At 37.4% G+C, this 15,488-nt stretch overlaps 1 protein-coding gene across 4 annotated transcripts in view; it reads left to right on the top strand.

The window, feature by feature from the left end:
• The window catches only part of dpp6b (dipeptidyl-peptidase 6b), a 155,277-nt gene that overhangs the window by 115,100 nt on the left and 24,689 nt on the right, over nucleotides 1–15,488 (top strand). For all 4 annotated transcript variants that reach the window (XM_065268151.2, XM_065268158.2, XM_065268147.2 and 1 more), the window contains 6 exons: nucleotides 1,609–1,707; nucleotides 4,702–4,814; nucleotides 4,967–5,041; nucleotides 5,957–6,009; nucleotides 6,647–6,728; nucleotides 14,692–14,812. In XM_065268151.2, coding sequence (XP_065124223.1) covers nucleotides 1,609–1,707; nucleotides 4,702–4,814; nucleotides 4,967–5,041; nucleotides 5,957–6,009; nucleotides 6,647–6,728; nucleotides 14,692–14,812 — 543 coding nt within the window. The remainder of the gene's footprint in view (nucleotides 1–1,608; nucleotides 1,708–4,701; nucleotides 4,815–4,966; nucleotides 5,042–5,956; nucleotides 6,010–6,646; nucleotides 6,729–14,691; nucleotides 14,813–15,488) is intronic.

Genomic DNA, 15,488 nt, shown 5'->3' with positions numbered 1-15,488 from the left:
CCTCAACTTAGACAAATTAATACACACCTATATTTTTCAATGTGTGCACTTATTCTTTGTACAGCGCGTCATGAAAGTGTTAGCATTTAGCTTAGCCCCATTCATTCCTTAGGATCCAAACAGGGATGAATTTAGAAACCACCAAACACTTCCATGTTTTCCCTATTTAAAGACTGTTACATGAGTAGTTACATGAGTAAGTATGATGGCACAAAATAAAACATGGCGATTAAACGGATAAAAATGAGAACTTAAATTGCACGGCGGAAGAGCACTTAGTTCGACCTCGTCATGCAGTAACATCATCACTCCTTACTTATTCTTACAGCTGACGCTTTTATCCAAAGTGACTTACAATTGCTATATATGTCAGAGGTCGCACGCCTCTGGAGCAACTAGGGGTCAAGTGTCTTGATCAGGGACACAATGGTGTGTCACAGTGGATTCGAACCCAGGTCTCTCACACCAAGGCGAGTGTCTTATCCACTGCGCTATAACCACCCCCACTCCTGACTACTTCCCTCTCGCTCAAACTTCCTTCAATATTACTGCGCCCGAGGTCGAAGCGCTGCAAACTAAGTGCTCTTCCGCCATACAATAGCATGCTTTACAGGTAAGCAGATCAGCGCATACTATAAAAGCAACATGCTCACATGTAACATTTTCCTCCTCTAGAGAATCATTATAAAAAAGGCCCAGTTAAAAAATACATTTTCTGCCACTGCAACGGCTGTGTGTAAATCAAAAAAACCCAAGAACCTGGGACACACCGAGACCATGGCCTGGTGTAATATATGGTAGCTGGTGCAGTCTTAAAGCTCAAAGCATTAGAAATCAATCATGGTTGTGAAGTTTCTACAAATAGAGACCTGCAGAACAGAAAATGGCCATCCAAGGCCAAGTCACGAAATAAACCTGGTTCTGTTCTGGGAATTTAATGGGGACGGTATATATGGTCTTACTGATTGCATCACAGAGTACACAAACTTCTGTGACGCTGCTGACAACAGGAAAGTGCACTGATACCCCAAAACAAACTACGTGAGTCACCACTGACACGATGAGAGCAGGTAGAGAGAGTTCAGTGCACATACAACATGGACGAGCTATAAAATATTGCAGTTATCTCATTAAGCTTGTATACAGTAGTAGGGTGCAATTGGTATGCTTTCCCAAAACCTCTATGACTTTATTTTATTGAAAACAAGAGGAGAAATTAGATGCATTAGAATAAGGAATCAAAAAATCTTTCAGTTTGTTTCAAGTATGCTGTGCAAGCACTGGAGGAAGATTAACATGTTTACCATCTTGGATAATGGACAGTAATTCAAGAAATTATTAATACAGTTGATCTTCATGTTCAATAATAAAAATAACCTATACTTAAAAGTCCAAATTGATTGTGTGCAAAGTGCTTTTAGATGCTGTATTGCACTGTTTAGACTGTTATGTTATGTTGTTATTTATTATATCTCACTTTTTATGTCTTAAGTTCTTCTAGAAAGCTTTTAAAAGATTTTTATACCTTAAAGCATCAAGAAAGCGTATCTTAAAATCATTCATGTTCTAGTCAGTTGTTGAAATTTAATGGAAATCTTCTGCTCACAGATGAGGATGACAGTCTGGCCTCTAAGAAGAAAGTCACTATTGAGGACATCTTCAATGGACGGCTTCGAGCACACGATCCTGAGGCTACATGGCTTACTGGTGAGTGGCATTTGAGTTTTAGGGGCTGGACACACCAAAACTTTTAAACGCGGCTGAAAACGCCTTGAGGACGCCGAATGCCAGCTGTTTTTCAGCTGAGTGCCAGCTTTCTTCAGCTGAGCGCTTTGGTAGCTGTGATACTTCAGCTGCGAGCCGGTTGGTTGCTGTGGTAATGTCCCGCCCCTCCTCCACTGTGATTGGGCGGCTGTGTGAGAACTGACATTGACGAGCGGAGCTTTTCTCCCAAAGTTGAATCTCTTTCAACTCTCGATGCTCAGCGCCGAACGCGGAAAAACCGCCGAGCGCCGCTTTTCAGCGCGGAAAAAACACGCTAGCTGCTGGCTTATTTGAAAAACGCCGAGCTTCCATTGGAAACAATTGAAAACATGCGCCGGCCGCGGGCGTAAAAGTTTTGGTGTACACAACCCCTTACTCTCACCATCTCAGAAGCTGGAGATGTGATGGACTGCAGGCAACAAAATAGCAATAGAATAAGAAATTGCATCATTAAAATATGCAGGACCATCTTTTCTGAAAGCATTGGTGGAGTTACATTCTTTCCCATCATTACAGATACTTAAAATCTTTTGAGTTAAAGCTTAAATTATACTTTTTGAAGCTATGGGTTTTCATCATCCACAATGGTGTTTTCATTGCATTTTTGGCTGTAACACTTTGCTCTGCTAGCTGATAATGTCATACTTAGTGATTTACTCATAATCATGCTAAATGTGAATATTTAAGCATTAAGTTACAGTATGTACTCTATACTATAAACTATATATGTAGGGGAGAGCAGGGCACAACCTAACGCTTTTTGGTTTTGGCTCAATCATTCAAAAAATATTTGAGTTTGATTAATTATATTATTACACAAGCAACACACACATCTCTGCTACAAATGAACATTTAAAGTTTGTTTCTAGTACTTACCATTCTTGGACAATTACACCAAACGTGACAGAAGTGCAAACGTTACAACTTACCCCATGGGTGGGGTTAATTGTAACAGGCAGGGGGTTAGTTGTAACACTTGCTAAAAATTAAGTTTGCAGGCAAATATTTCAATACTATTTTGTCTATAAACTTGAAGTGGATATTGTTTATATATATCGGTCTATAATAGACAGGTATCCACACTGTATTCATTCATTCAGCACTTTTTTTTTTTTCAATTATAAATGGATACAAATGTCTAAATATGTGAGAAAAGCAGGACAATTACAAAAAAAATTTTTATATGTCAAACAGTCTGTAATAACCATACTACAGTTTAAAAAATCTAATTCTGAGATAATGAGCATCAAAGTCTGATTTGTATGTTGATTTGTTTTTGTACGTTAATGACTTAGGGTTGTAAGTCATTATTTTTCCTCCTCACTCCAAATCAAATATGTGCCTGGCATTTAAGAACCCAGAATTAATAAATTCCCAACAGGAACCATCTAGGGGAAAACATTTTCCAGATGTTAGTAAATGAATTTCATGCTTTCTGGTTTCGTAGATTGAGGTAGACAAGGTAGATTGAGCAGGTTAAAGGTACAACGCATATCGTATTAAATCAGACTTGCTACTGTATGTTTTTATGTTTTGAAATAAACCACACCTTTATAGACCTTCTGATCAGTCTCTGCTGTGAAAAAAAAACATCAGCTAAATGCATGTGAATGTTTGCAACAAACAAAAAAAGGTCATTAAAGTTGGCGAATTTGCTCATTGGTGTTTTGCTATTAAAAACATCTGCAAAACTCTAGCACATTAATTCACATCCTATCACATTATCCTTAACAAGATTTGCATTTTATTTTGTTATTAGTGCTGTATTCTCTGTGTTTTAATAGCATATTCCATTTTAATGCTCTCTGCATGTCCTATTAGTGTATATTTGCGAGAATTGTTTTGTTTTATACATCTATTAAATGGTGTTTTGATGCTGTAATGTTGAATACAATGTTGCAGTGACACTTTGTCTTAATGCACTGACACTGCATAACAAATTCGGAACTACTGTCATTTAAACTAAAACTTGCAAATACAGTACAAAATCTTTGTGATACTTTTGTTTATGTACTGGCAGTGCCGGACCTTTAATGTGAGGGTTCCTGCACTATTTGTGAATACAAAACAACAATGCTAACAGCATAAATTATGTCATACTACATAATCACAAGTACTAACAAGCAGTTTGATGTGTTGTACGATTACATTGTAGCTAGTTGTCACTAATAGCCATATTCCCTGAATTATTTGGCATTTAGAATAAAAAGCATTTGTTAGTGCCTTTTTTTTGCTGTCCGTGAATTTTTAATAGATTTGGAATGGGTGGAGAACAGGGGTGTAAAATGTTCCTGTTAGTGGTATAAAGAGTAGTAAATGTGTAACCCTGGTGCCTTGTGAAACGGTTTGAAAGATGTATCTCTCAACATATGTTTTTTTTTTTTTTTGATTAATTATATTTGCTATTGTGTCCTTGAAAATGCATTTGTTGATTTAAGGCTATGTTTACCTCGGAGATGGAGCCTCATTATTCTGACTCTGACATGCTCCACAACCCCTCGTAGAGCCTTTTTAAAAGCGATCACTCGTCTGTATTATTTATCAAGGCGGGAGCTATCTGCATTCAGGTCTGTCGCAGACTTGTTTACCAGGGTTGGTATAACATTTACAACCTGAATAAATAAAGAACATGGTTGCCTTTGCAAAACTGAGAACTTTAAAAGCTGGGACAAATGAGCCAATAGTTGTAATGAGTTGTAAAGGGTTTTAAAAGCCTTTTCAATATAAACGGAAGAGCAAATTGATATGGGTTATAAAAATGAACCAAAGACGATTAACAAGCATGAAAGAGCACAGTAATCAGTATTTGTCTTTCATCAGCAGAATAAAGCTTCGTGCAGTGATGTTAACCTTCGATATTGTTATTTATGGGTGTCATGGTTTAAATGGAAACATTTGATTATATCTATAAAATCTTTTTCTTCTTTCTCTTCAAAGATTCTGAACTGCTGTACCGTACACGTGAGGGTGATGTGGTCAAACTAAATGTGCTGACCAACACTACAGAGGTTCTGGTGAAGAACAAGATGTTTGAGAGTTTTCGCAACCAGGTTCTAATGGTTTTATAAAAAACAGCCTTGCATGCAGCTTTGTCAATGTCTTACATTTAAACAAAACTGTTATTTTATAAATAGTAATTTAGATGAATGATCAAAGGTTGAATGCTTAATAAAATATGTCTTGCTCTTTTCACTGATTTTAGGGGTCCTACAAGCCAACCAAATACCAAATCTCTCCTGATCGAAAATATGTGCTGTTGGCCTACAACATTGTCCCGGTTAGTTGTTCATGTTCTGATTTATATTGGATACTCCAGGGTTCCCACGGGTCCTTGAAATCCTTGAAAGTTTGTGTATCTGACGAAAAAATTCAAGGCCCTGGGAAGTTTTTGAAAATATGCATACATTGATACGGGTCATTGAAAGTGCTTGAATCTTTTTTATGCAAGAAGTTTTCTGGAAAAAAATCCATATTATTCCCTGTCTAGTGTAGGATAATATCATACAATTTTGTTTAAATGCTTATATCTTCTGTATGCGAAAGTTGATTCATACCAAAATGCTTTTTTGCATAGCTGTGTTTGACACATGAAACGTCTCTGGTTACGTATGAAACTCTAGTTCCCTAATTAGGGAACGAGGCGCTGCGTCTCCCTTGCCATGCTTCCTGTCTCCCTGTAACGCCGTCTTTGGCAATATTTCAGATAGCGATATACTTCCTGTCTCCCACGTCACCCTGTCTTTGTTGTTAAGCCTCACCATTGGTTGAATTTGATATAAACATTCAGACGCACTTACCCCTGGAGGCGTCCCCAAAGTGTCACAGCAGTGACGCAGCGCGAGTTCCCTTGAAAGGGAACTGTAACAATGTATCTAAAAAGGTAACACAATGTAACCTTGCTCTTACTTGAAATGTATCCCCACATTTAGTCCTTGAATTTGAGGGTATTGGACCTGGAAAGTCTTTGAAAGGTCCTTGAATTTGAAGCTAACTAAGGTGTGGGAACCCTGATACTCATATTGGGTGTATTTATCCAATGTATTGAGATAGACACAATCAAATTGTTCAAGGAGAAAAAAGGCACTGAGTACTTTAAAAATGGTAAGAATCTAGTTTTGTAAAAGACTTCATGTCTCAGTCTAACTATGATTTTAAAGGATAGATTTGTCCTTCTGTTTTCTTTGTCCTGTAGGTTTATCAATATTCCTTCATGGCCTCTTACATCATCTGCAGCCTCGAAACTCCGTAAGTCCTGACTGTATTATCTTCACATTATCATAGATATTTGTGTCTGATGAGTTTTCAGTAATAAAAAGCCACTGTGAAATACCGACTTGTAGGTAGCACTGCCACCTAGCGTTTTTCCTGGATAATGATATCATTTCCCTAGAGCAATTTGTCCTCCCTGGTGTAAATTATTCAGCACTTTTAGCCATTAACATCTCAGGTGAATTCAGGGTTTGACCTGTGAAATGCATTCACACATACACTCTTAATTCTGCTGGGTTATTTTTAACCCAATGCTTGGTAAATATTGAACAGAACACATGCTGGGTTATTAAATAAACCTATGCTGGGTTGTTTCAATTCAACTCATAGTCCAATATTTACCCAGCATTTGGTTAAAAATAAGCACTGTGGTAAAAGTTAAACACACCTCATTTATCTGTATGTGACTCACACACATCTCACCATTTTTATCAGTCATGCTAATAAATACATTTTAAATTATTTTGCCCTTTTCCGGTGTCATTGTAAGAGCCTTCAAGTAATGAACTGATTTCCATCACATCACAATATACTTTCAGGAAGAGAAACACACACAGACAGTTCTTTTGTCTCTGGTTCGGTTGTTATACTGAGAGTGGATTGTTTATCACAGGGAAAAACTGGAATTGACCCCTAATGAAGTACAGAACACTGCACTCCAGTATGCTGGATGGGGCCCAAAAGGACAACAACTGGTAAGAGGCTCCTAAGCATACTGATTTGTGAAAAAAAGAAGTACATATAAATTCTGAAGCACTCGGTATGGAGCTCTGAGCCAGTCCTGTTGGGCTCATTGTGGCTGAAATGTTGGTCATGTTGGGCTCATTGTGTCTGTTATCTTAGTCGTGCTGGCAGAGATGATCAAGGACCTTTAGCGACACAGTGGCAGATGGCACAAGTGGGCATCTCTCCATGTTGTCATTTTTCTGACTTATTTTTTATTGCTTTCATACCTTGAGTTTTAGATTTTTACAAACCTCTATATAAACCGAACCTGTCATTGTTATGATACTTGCATGCACGATAGCACAAATAATGCAGTTTGTGGATGAGAGGTGTTGCATTACTTTTACAAGAAGCAACCAGACAATTTTCACCTGCCGGATAATAAACAGACAAAACATATCCAGTGGCATTTGATTGACAGTGTTCAGACCCATGAGACCTCAACCATATCGACTGCAAATGGAAAAAATAAAACTGGAACATTACTGCATTTTTATTACTATCATAGTCTTTTGTTGTTTATATTTGTGTATGATGTAAAAGTGCAGCAAAATGCATGCCTTGATGTTGAATCTTCATTTTTATACTAAGCCTAAATATAAATCTACAAGCCTTACTGAAAAAGCGATTTATTGTCTTAAAACCATGACGTATTATTATGATTAGCTTACTTGGAAAACATGCATATTTTCAATATTATAAACAGTACTTAAAATGCATTGTTCATGCAACATAAAAATGTAGATTACACGGTAAAGTGTAAAAATAAACCGAATCGAAAAATTTGAGCTGTTTCAAAAAGGAATTAAACATAAAATTGTAAGTGAAATTATCGTAGAATTATCAGTAAAATGCAGTTATAAAATACCTATAAGTTCTTGCACCTGAATATTTTGATAATTCATGTTTTTCAAACAATAAGAACTGATGGGTGATTTAAATAGTTAACTCTTTCGCCGCCAGCATTTTTAAAAAAGTAGCCAGCCAGCGCAAGCGTTTTTCATGATTTTCACAAAAGTTTAATGCCTTCCAGAAAATGTTCTTCTTTAAATATATAAACATCCAATATACCAAATGTAAGAACAGACCCTCTGCTCTCAAAAAAAAAAAAAAAAAAAATTCATCCTACCTTCAGTATATCTTTTGTAATCAGCTTTTGAATATGGGTAGGTTTCTGCAAAAACACCACATTTTGAGCAAAAAGCTGAGATAATAAAATTTTTGTGATGGATCTTTAAAACAAACACGGACATGCAGCCGCTTGCAATAGCGCAATACTTCCGGGTTTAAAAAGTTGTGGCACCTGGTGGATAATAGCAGTATTGTGGAAAGCCGGAAATTCTCGTCATTGGCAGGGAAGCAGTTTCTCCTAATTGACGAGATAACTCGTCAATGGCGGCGAAAGCGTTAATAAGAGGTTAAGGGCCCTATTTTAACGATCTGAAACGCAAGTGCAAAGCGCATGTGACTTTGTGGGCGGATCTTGGGCGCTGTTGCTATTTTCCCGGCAGGAGAAATAACTCTTGCGCCAGGCGCAAATCAATAAGGGGTTGGTCTGAAGTAGGTTCATTATTCATAGGTGTGGTTTGGGCGTAACGTCAAATAAACCAATCAGAACGCTATCCAACATTCCCTTTAAACGCAAGGGCGCAAGTTCCATGGAGGGTTGCTATTATGACGGATTTACCAGGCGCACGCCATGAGCGGTTCATAGCCGAGGAGACTGACGTTCTTGCAAGAGCAGTCAAAGACAGAGAAGTTGTTTTGTATGGGGATGGCGTGGGGAAATAGCCACAATTGTCTCATCAGCTGGCATCCCAAGGACGTTGCGCCGCAAGCGCTACAATGATGTCAGGAGACGGGGGAATCCCAAGCTTGCCAGCATAAATCGGCCACGCCGTGTAACGGGAGGTGGATCTGCCTCTACACAGACGCCAGCAGAGGACATCGCTGCGTCCACCCTCACCACTGAAAGCCAAGAAACGCAAGCAGTCCAACCCCAAAGTAAACTTACAAATCAAGTTCACATACATTAAGGTTTCTTATAAAAACATTTTAATTATTATTTACATAAAATAAACGTAATACAGCCACACAAAAAACTTATGAAAATATTTTAATCGTTTTGCATGATAATTTTTTAATGCAGCCACACAAAATAAATAAAAACTATCACCACAATGCTCACCACTATGATTTCCCTTATCTAACATGTTAATATTTTTTATTGTAACAATTTATGATTTGCAAAAATAACTGTTGCATCTGTGTAGATTAGATAAGCAAAGTGTGTCCACGTTGTGCACGCTATACATTATGGTCAAGCATTCGCCCTTAAAATAGCATAATGAACAACGCGCAACGCGCCACTAACTTAAGACCAGTTTTTTCTGGTCAGTGGCGCAATTGTTTTTTGAAACTGCAAAATAGCATCAGGGATGGTTTGCGCCAGAACACGCCTCCTTTTTTGCGCTGAACCGCCCAGGGAGCGCAAGTTCATTCCCTAGTTTGCGACGTGCGTCTGTGGAGGGAAAAACCCGCTGTGCGCCGGTGCAAAATACGAATGATACATGCGTCACTGACAAAGTCAATTACGCTGGGTGCAAGATAGGGCCCTGGATGTTATTTAATTGTAAATGTTTTTTGTGAAGTTCAAAATAAATTTTTTTTGCGGTATTTCTGTGGTGAAGCAAGTCCATTAAATGACTGACATAGAATCAGTCATGAAGTCTTAAATGCATCAATGCATTAGGCCTTTATGAACATCACATTAAAACAATTGTTATTTTAGTAGTCTTCATAAGCATTACAAGTTAAGTAAACTGGTGCTGTATATTTCTTCAAGTAAGCAAAGTTAACGCAAACTCATATATTTGGGTAAATACTGTACAGCACAAAAGTTTAAAACCTTAAATTTACTTGAAATAAACAGAACTGTGCAAACTCTTAGGCCACCACCATCAGACTTGTTGTTTTAGAAGTTATAAGCTGTCCATCCATATTTATTTTTCAATCTATTTTATTAAAGCTCACGTAACACACGCTGTTTCTGCATTTCTGATGTTAATCTGGAGTACCTATAGAGTAGTATGACATCCTTTATATCTCTGAAGAGTCTTTAGTTTAATCAGATATATAAAAGAAAGATTAGCTTTACCGAATCTTTCCGATAACGTACGAAACAATGAAGAAGGAGGAGTTACTACCGCGGGTGGAGCGAGTACGAGTCATGCAACATGATGATTCACTACATGTTCGTGTCATTTATATAATATGCACGCGACCATTTACAACATAAGACAGAAGTCTTACTTACCGCGTGCAACCCATGACCCGGTTGGGAAAATCACCGCATCAAACACACACGCAAAACTCCGCTGCTACCCCAGATAATAAACTATATCAATCGTGTTCATAAGGCTGGACGTCTTCTCCTTACATCCAAAAACACACTTCATCTTTCGTGCCATTGTTGACTTTTGAAATTAAACAAAGCTGAGTGGCGTGATAAGCTGTTTGCAAGCTCTAATGTCTCCCGCTGATTGACGGGTGGGCGGGGTTTTCCGGGGGAAGTGCCCATATAAAGAAGTGATACGTATAGAAAACCCCTGAAACGTCAGTTTGACCTGTAATCGAAAAAAACTTTCCGAAACTTGTACGAACCCTGGCGAAGTGCATTCGGCACAGAAATACTCTGTAACATGTCCAACTGCTTTTTTGAAACGTTGCCTACGTTTAGCATGAGGAAACAACTCTATAACTGTGTTAATAAGTCAGAATGCTGGAAATACCATTGAACCCCCCCTTTAAGATACAGACAGAAAATACATTTTCAGGATTAAATGTCTTCTTGAGGCATCGTCGTTGTTAAGTGTGACCTCTCTTGGCACTTAAGCACATCTTGAGCGTTTTTGAGCAGAATGAAATAAAAAGACAAATTTCTTTAAAATTAAAAATTAGGATTTAATTTTATTTAGGTTTAAGAGATCCTGCAGTTTCCTGCTACTGATCAAGTGGAAGGGGAGTTTACCCTAAATACTTGACACATCAGTTTACATTTTTATACAGTTTGTAACACTACATACAAATTTCCTGTATTTTCTGGATGTATTCTATTAAAAAGACTGAGAAACAATTATATATGATCATCACTATAACATTGCAAAAACAACAAATCTAATTCTGGCATGGTGACCTAAGACTTTTGCACAGTCCTGTGTATGCAGAATTTTTTCATTGTGGTTTTTAAGTAAACCCAACACATATTTGTTTCACTTCTCCTGCTAATTGCATTGTATTGTAAAAAGCCATACATACTGTACGCTTTTATTGTTTTTGTCCTAACTCAATGCACACACGTGTGCCTGTAAGTGACTTATGGAGCATCAGGTGTGTAATTTCGTGCGCGCCCGCATGCTGCCCAACGCCCAGCTTTTTACTGACGCCTCAGGCAATTAGTTTTCAGTGACAGAACAATCAGCAGGGGCCAGTCTGTGTGCCAGAACTTACACTGAAGGTCAAATCACACACTCGACCAGGGGAAGAGAGAGAGAGAAAGTGACATGGTGGTCACGGATGAGCAAAGATAGAGATGTAGAGGAGGAGTTGCTATACATCACAGGTGTGATGGATGATAACTTGCAAACAGCAGGAGACAAAGCAATCAATGAGAGATTTTGTGAACGTGTGTGTTGGATCTGTTCCAAAACAAAGCGAGTAGCATCGCTGCCTACATACATTAACATTTATGCATATGGCAGACGCTTTTATCCGAAGTGACTTGCAATGAATTCAAGGTATATAAATTAATCAGTATGCGAGTTCCTTGGGAATCAAACTAAAAATCGTTGCGTTGCTGATGCAATGCTTTACCAATGATCTATGGGAAGGGTAATATAGGTTGCACAGTGGCTGTATTGCTGGATGACATTAAATTATTGGTGGGCTCCAACACTGACCTACATAGCTTTGAAAAAAAAAGGATTATTAATGGGGTGCACTGCCAGTAAAAAGTTATTTGCATAAAGTAAAAACTTGGACACATTCACACAGTCGCTGTCGCTCATGTCGCAGTAAAGCTCTCATTAAAGATGAATGATTCTGGGTCGCTTTGTCGCTGCAAATTGCCGCATGAATATGTAGCATCCTGATTGAAGCATAACCTTGCTTGCCTCTTTCATGTCTGTTTGCGAAATACGTTTTATATGTTCACACCATCTTGTCCATCTAAACGATGTTAACTGTGTCCAAAAACACATCCTTCTTACAAAATGGCCATTTTTTCCATACTTTGTCATTGACGTAATTATATTTACCATTTTTATTTATGGTACCTCATTGTGCTTTTGCCTTCAAGTAAAGCTTTCTTTATGTGAGGTGTACACCTGAAGCTCAAGTACATTACCTGTTGCATTGAGTTTGATTCAATATGCCTTGAATGCATTATAAGTCGCTTATGATAAATGTGTCTGCCAAACGCATAAAATGTAAATGAGGCATTCTGACAATCTACTGTATTATAGCAGCTTTTGTATGCCATGCCTGTCTGTAATAAATGTTGTCTATGTAAGGAAGCTGTCTAGGTTTTGCAATAGATCCATTGTCTCCTATGCACACAAACGCTTTCATTCAAATTCATTTTTGAAGCCTATTTATCTGTTTTGCTCCTCATCAGCCTCTTTATAGCACTAAAGTGTGATTCATTCAGTAACTTATTCCATCTGAAGCCATTAATGACAGAACATTGAACCATTATCGGTCTGTCTTTCTGTCCAATGAGTTCTATCATTTACCCTTATTCACATTCAGAGGAAATGACAGTGAGTCAATAAACACATAACGAATGCACATTAAATGCCAGGCCTCAATCACAAGCATTAGTCAGAGCAAAGCCACAAACAGACCATGTTTAAAGAGCCCCTGCTACGTTGTTAAAAAGAACGTTATTTTGTGTAATAAAAGTGTGTTATGTTTTTAAGCAACCGAAAAAACACAAATTTCAGTGTTGGTCAAAACTGCTCAAGGATGCAAAATCAGCCAAGGCCCAAGAGAGTTAAATATGAATACATAGACTACTTAGGCTGTGAATCAGAAGCAGGCGTGATTATGAAAATGTGCATCTAGTCCACATCAACTCGCTATGGAAGTAAACTGTTGCCTACAATCCTTGCGTTCATTACAGTTCGAGAAAAGAGATTTCATTTTCCCATTGAGATTTACAAAATAAGCCTTGAACCGAACTAACCAGCTGCTAGATGATAAAGATCTGAAACTTTATGGGCTCATAGTAAAAAGCACACTTTAAAGGCTGTTTAAACTATAGACTGTAAAATGTATGGATGTAGTGTCCGTGACGTTTCCCATAGGTTTGTGAAGAGCTTATATAGTGACAGCAGTGGCAGTTTACCCGTCAATCAAGTAGCCACGCCCTTAATTATGCAGAACTTTAAGTAAGGGATAATGTAGAGGTAGCCGGTAGTTATCTGGAAATAAGCCCCGACAAAGTAATAACGCATAGCTTATATGAAGGGGCTTATTTCGCGATAACTACAGGCTGCCTCTACATTATCCCGCTTATTACACGGCTACTTGCCACATAAGAAAAGAAAATGGACATGAATATGAATTATTTGTTTTAAATTAACATTTTTATCCTTTCGCGAAACTTTACACAGATGCATAAAATGATCGTAATACCTTATTAAGATCCTCTGCTTAATACTTGTCTGTCTCCATTTTTTCTGTTTTAGCCAGTCTTTGAGAAGTTTTAATGCCCATTCTGTTTTTTTTGGTGTTGGCTTCGTAGCTGTCATGCTCTATTTTGTCAAGTTCAGTCTCAGTAAGCTCTCTGTGTCTTGTCGTAGTTTCGTTCTTCTATCCACTGTTTAAATGTTTTGTTTTTTCCGTACATGTTAAAATTAATGTCAAAATTTTCCATTCTTAATTGTGGTTGTCCAGTGTTTGTCACAAGATGGCGTCAAACAGTAATCTTTGTTGGCGCGGAGGGATTTTAAACATACAAGTAGTACCGGCTATGCGTTATTACTTTGGAGCGGTTATTATTTGAAAAGAACGAACCTGCAAATGTCTCAACTGACCAATCAGAATCAAGCATTCCAGAGAGCCGTGTGTAATAAGGCTTAATAACATTTAAACAGATGAGTTACAAAAAAAAATCACCCATTCTCACAGTTGTCATGAAGGGCAAAATTAGCTATACAGACCAAAAACACTTTTTGTACCAGGCTGTAAACATATTATTTTCTACTGTAAAGTTGCCCATTTTAACATGGGGGTCTATAGGAATTGATTGCATTTTGTAGCCAGCCTCAAGCGGCCAGTCGATGAATTGTATTTTAAGTCACTTCCGTATTGGCTTCATCAGAGAGATCGGATTGTTGCCCCTCAGTTTAAACACATGGTTGAGTAAAATATGGACAAATCCAACTGTTGGGTTAAATTTTACTCAAGGTTATTTTTAATCCAGTGGTTCCATTTGTCCATATTTGACCCAACCATCGGTTAAAACAACCCAACATTTTTTACACTGCTTTTATGTTCCACAATAAACCAAATTTCATGCCAGTTTGAAATTTTTTTATGAATTCTACTGATGCATCAATGAAGCTTTGCTAATGATGTAATCATAATAAAAAATGACTTTAAAATATAACGCTACTTACCATAAGATATTAATTATTAATATGTTGAGTGTTGGGAGACTGTTGACTGTGTCATTTTATATCATCACTTAAAATCACTAACTAATAATCTTATAGCTCTTGATAAAGTATGTATCTTTTCAAGTGATTACATTCATGCTGTAGTTGCAGTTTTATTTTAAAACCTTATTCTTATGCTTTATGATTTTAGTAGTAGTAGGAGTTACTTTGTCCAGATAAACTTGTTGAATCATTCTTTCTTTCCTGACAGATTTTCATCTTTGAGAATAACATCTACTACAAAGCACGAGTGAACAGTCCATCAATCCGCCTGGTTTCCACAGGCAGTCAAGGGGTCATATTTAATGGACTCGCCGACTGGCTCTATGAAGGTAAGGCCCATAAGCATGAATAATAAAAGACCCAGTGGACTGTGTGTATGTATGTAATAAAAGAACGTCTAATGTGTTGCGCATTGACAGAGGAAGTGCTTATACGTATAAGGTATTTGTGTATGTGTGATCCACCTAACAGAAAGCACTTCCCATACGAAAATTAACTATGGTTTAATGATAGTAAAAGTGTACAAATCATTTGGAAAATCGACTACAATTTTAAAACCATGATTTTACTACATGGTTACTGTAGCATAACCATTCATTTTGTAAGGGTGTTCTTCTGAAATATTCGAGATTTTTTACTGCTTCATGTCTTCAAAAAAAATAACATTGAAGAATATAGATATGTTTTTGCTTGGATTTGAGTTTGTAAAAGGTATTTCAGATGTTGAAATGTTCTCATTGTTTGACGTGTTTTGCACTAAACATCTTAACAATGGAGTTTAAAGTCTAAATTGAATTAGCAGTATTCATACATTTATCTTAACATTTTGATTATGAAGATTGAGGTAGGAATGTTGTTGATTTTCAGAACATATTCAAGGACTTTACAACTCACAGCAATAGAGAGGGTCTCAAAATCTTTCAAAATATTAGTAAAAGATTTCAAAAGCAGACAATTATGTGACATTCCACAATCTTTCATGAAATCTAGAATGAAGAAATAGTG

This window comes from Paramisgurnus dabryanus, chromosome 6 (genome assembly GCF_030506205.2).
Source record: "Paramisgurnus dabryanus chromosome 6, PD_genome_1.1, whole genome shotgun sequence".
Classification (NCBI taxonomy): Eukaryota; Metazoa; Chordata; class Actinopteri; order Cypriniformes; family Cobitidae; genus Paramisgurnus; species Paramisgurnus dabryanus.
This window is presented reverse-complemented; position numbering and strand designations above follow the sequence as displayed.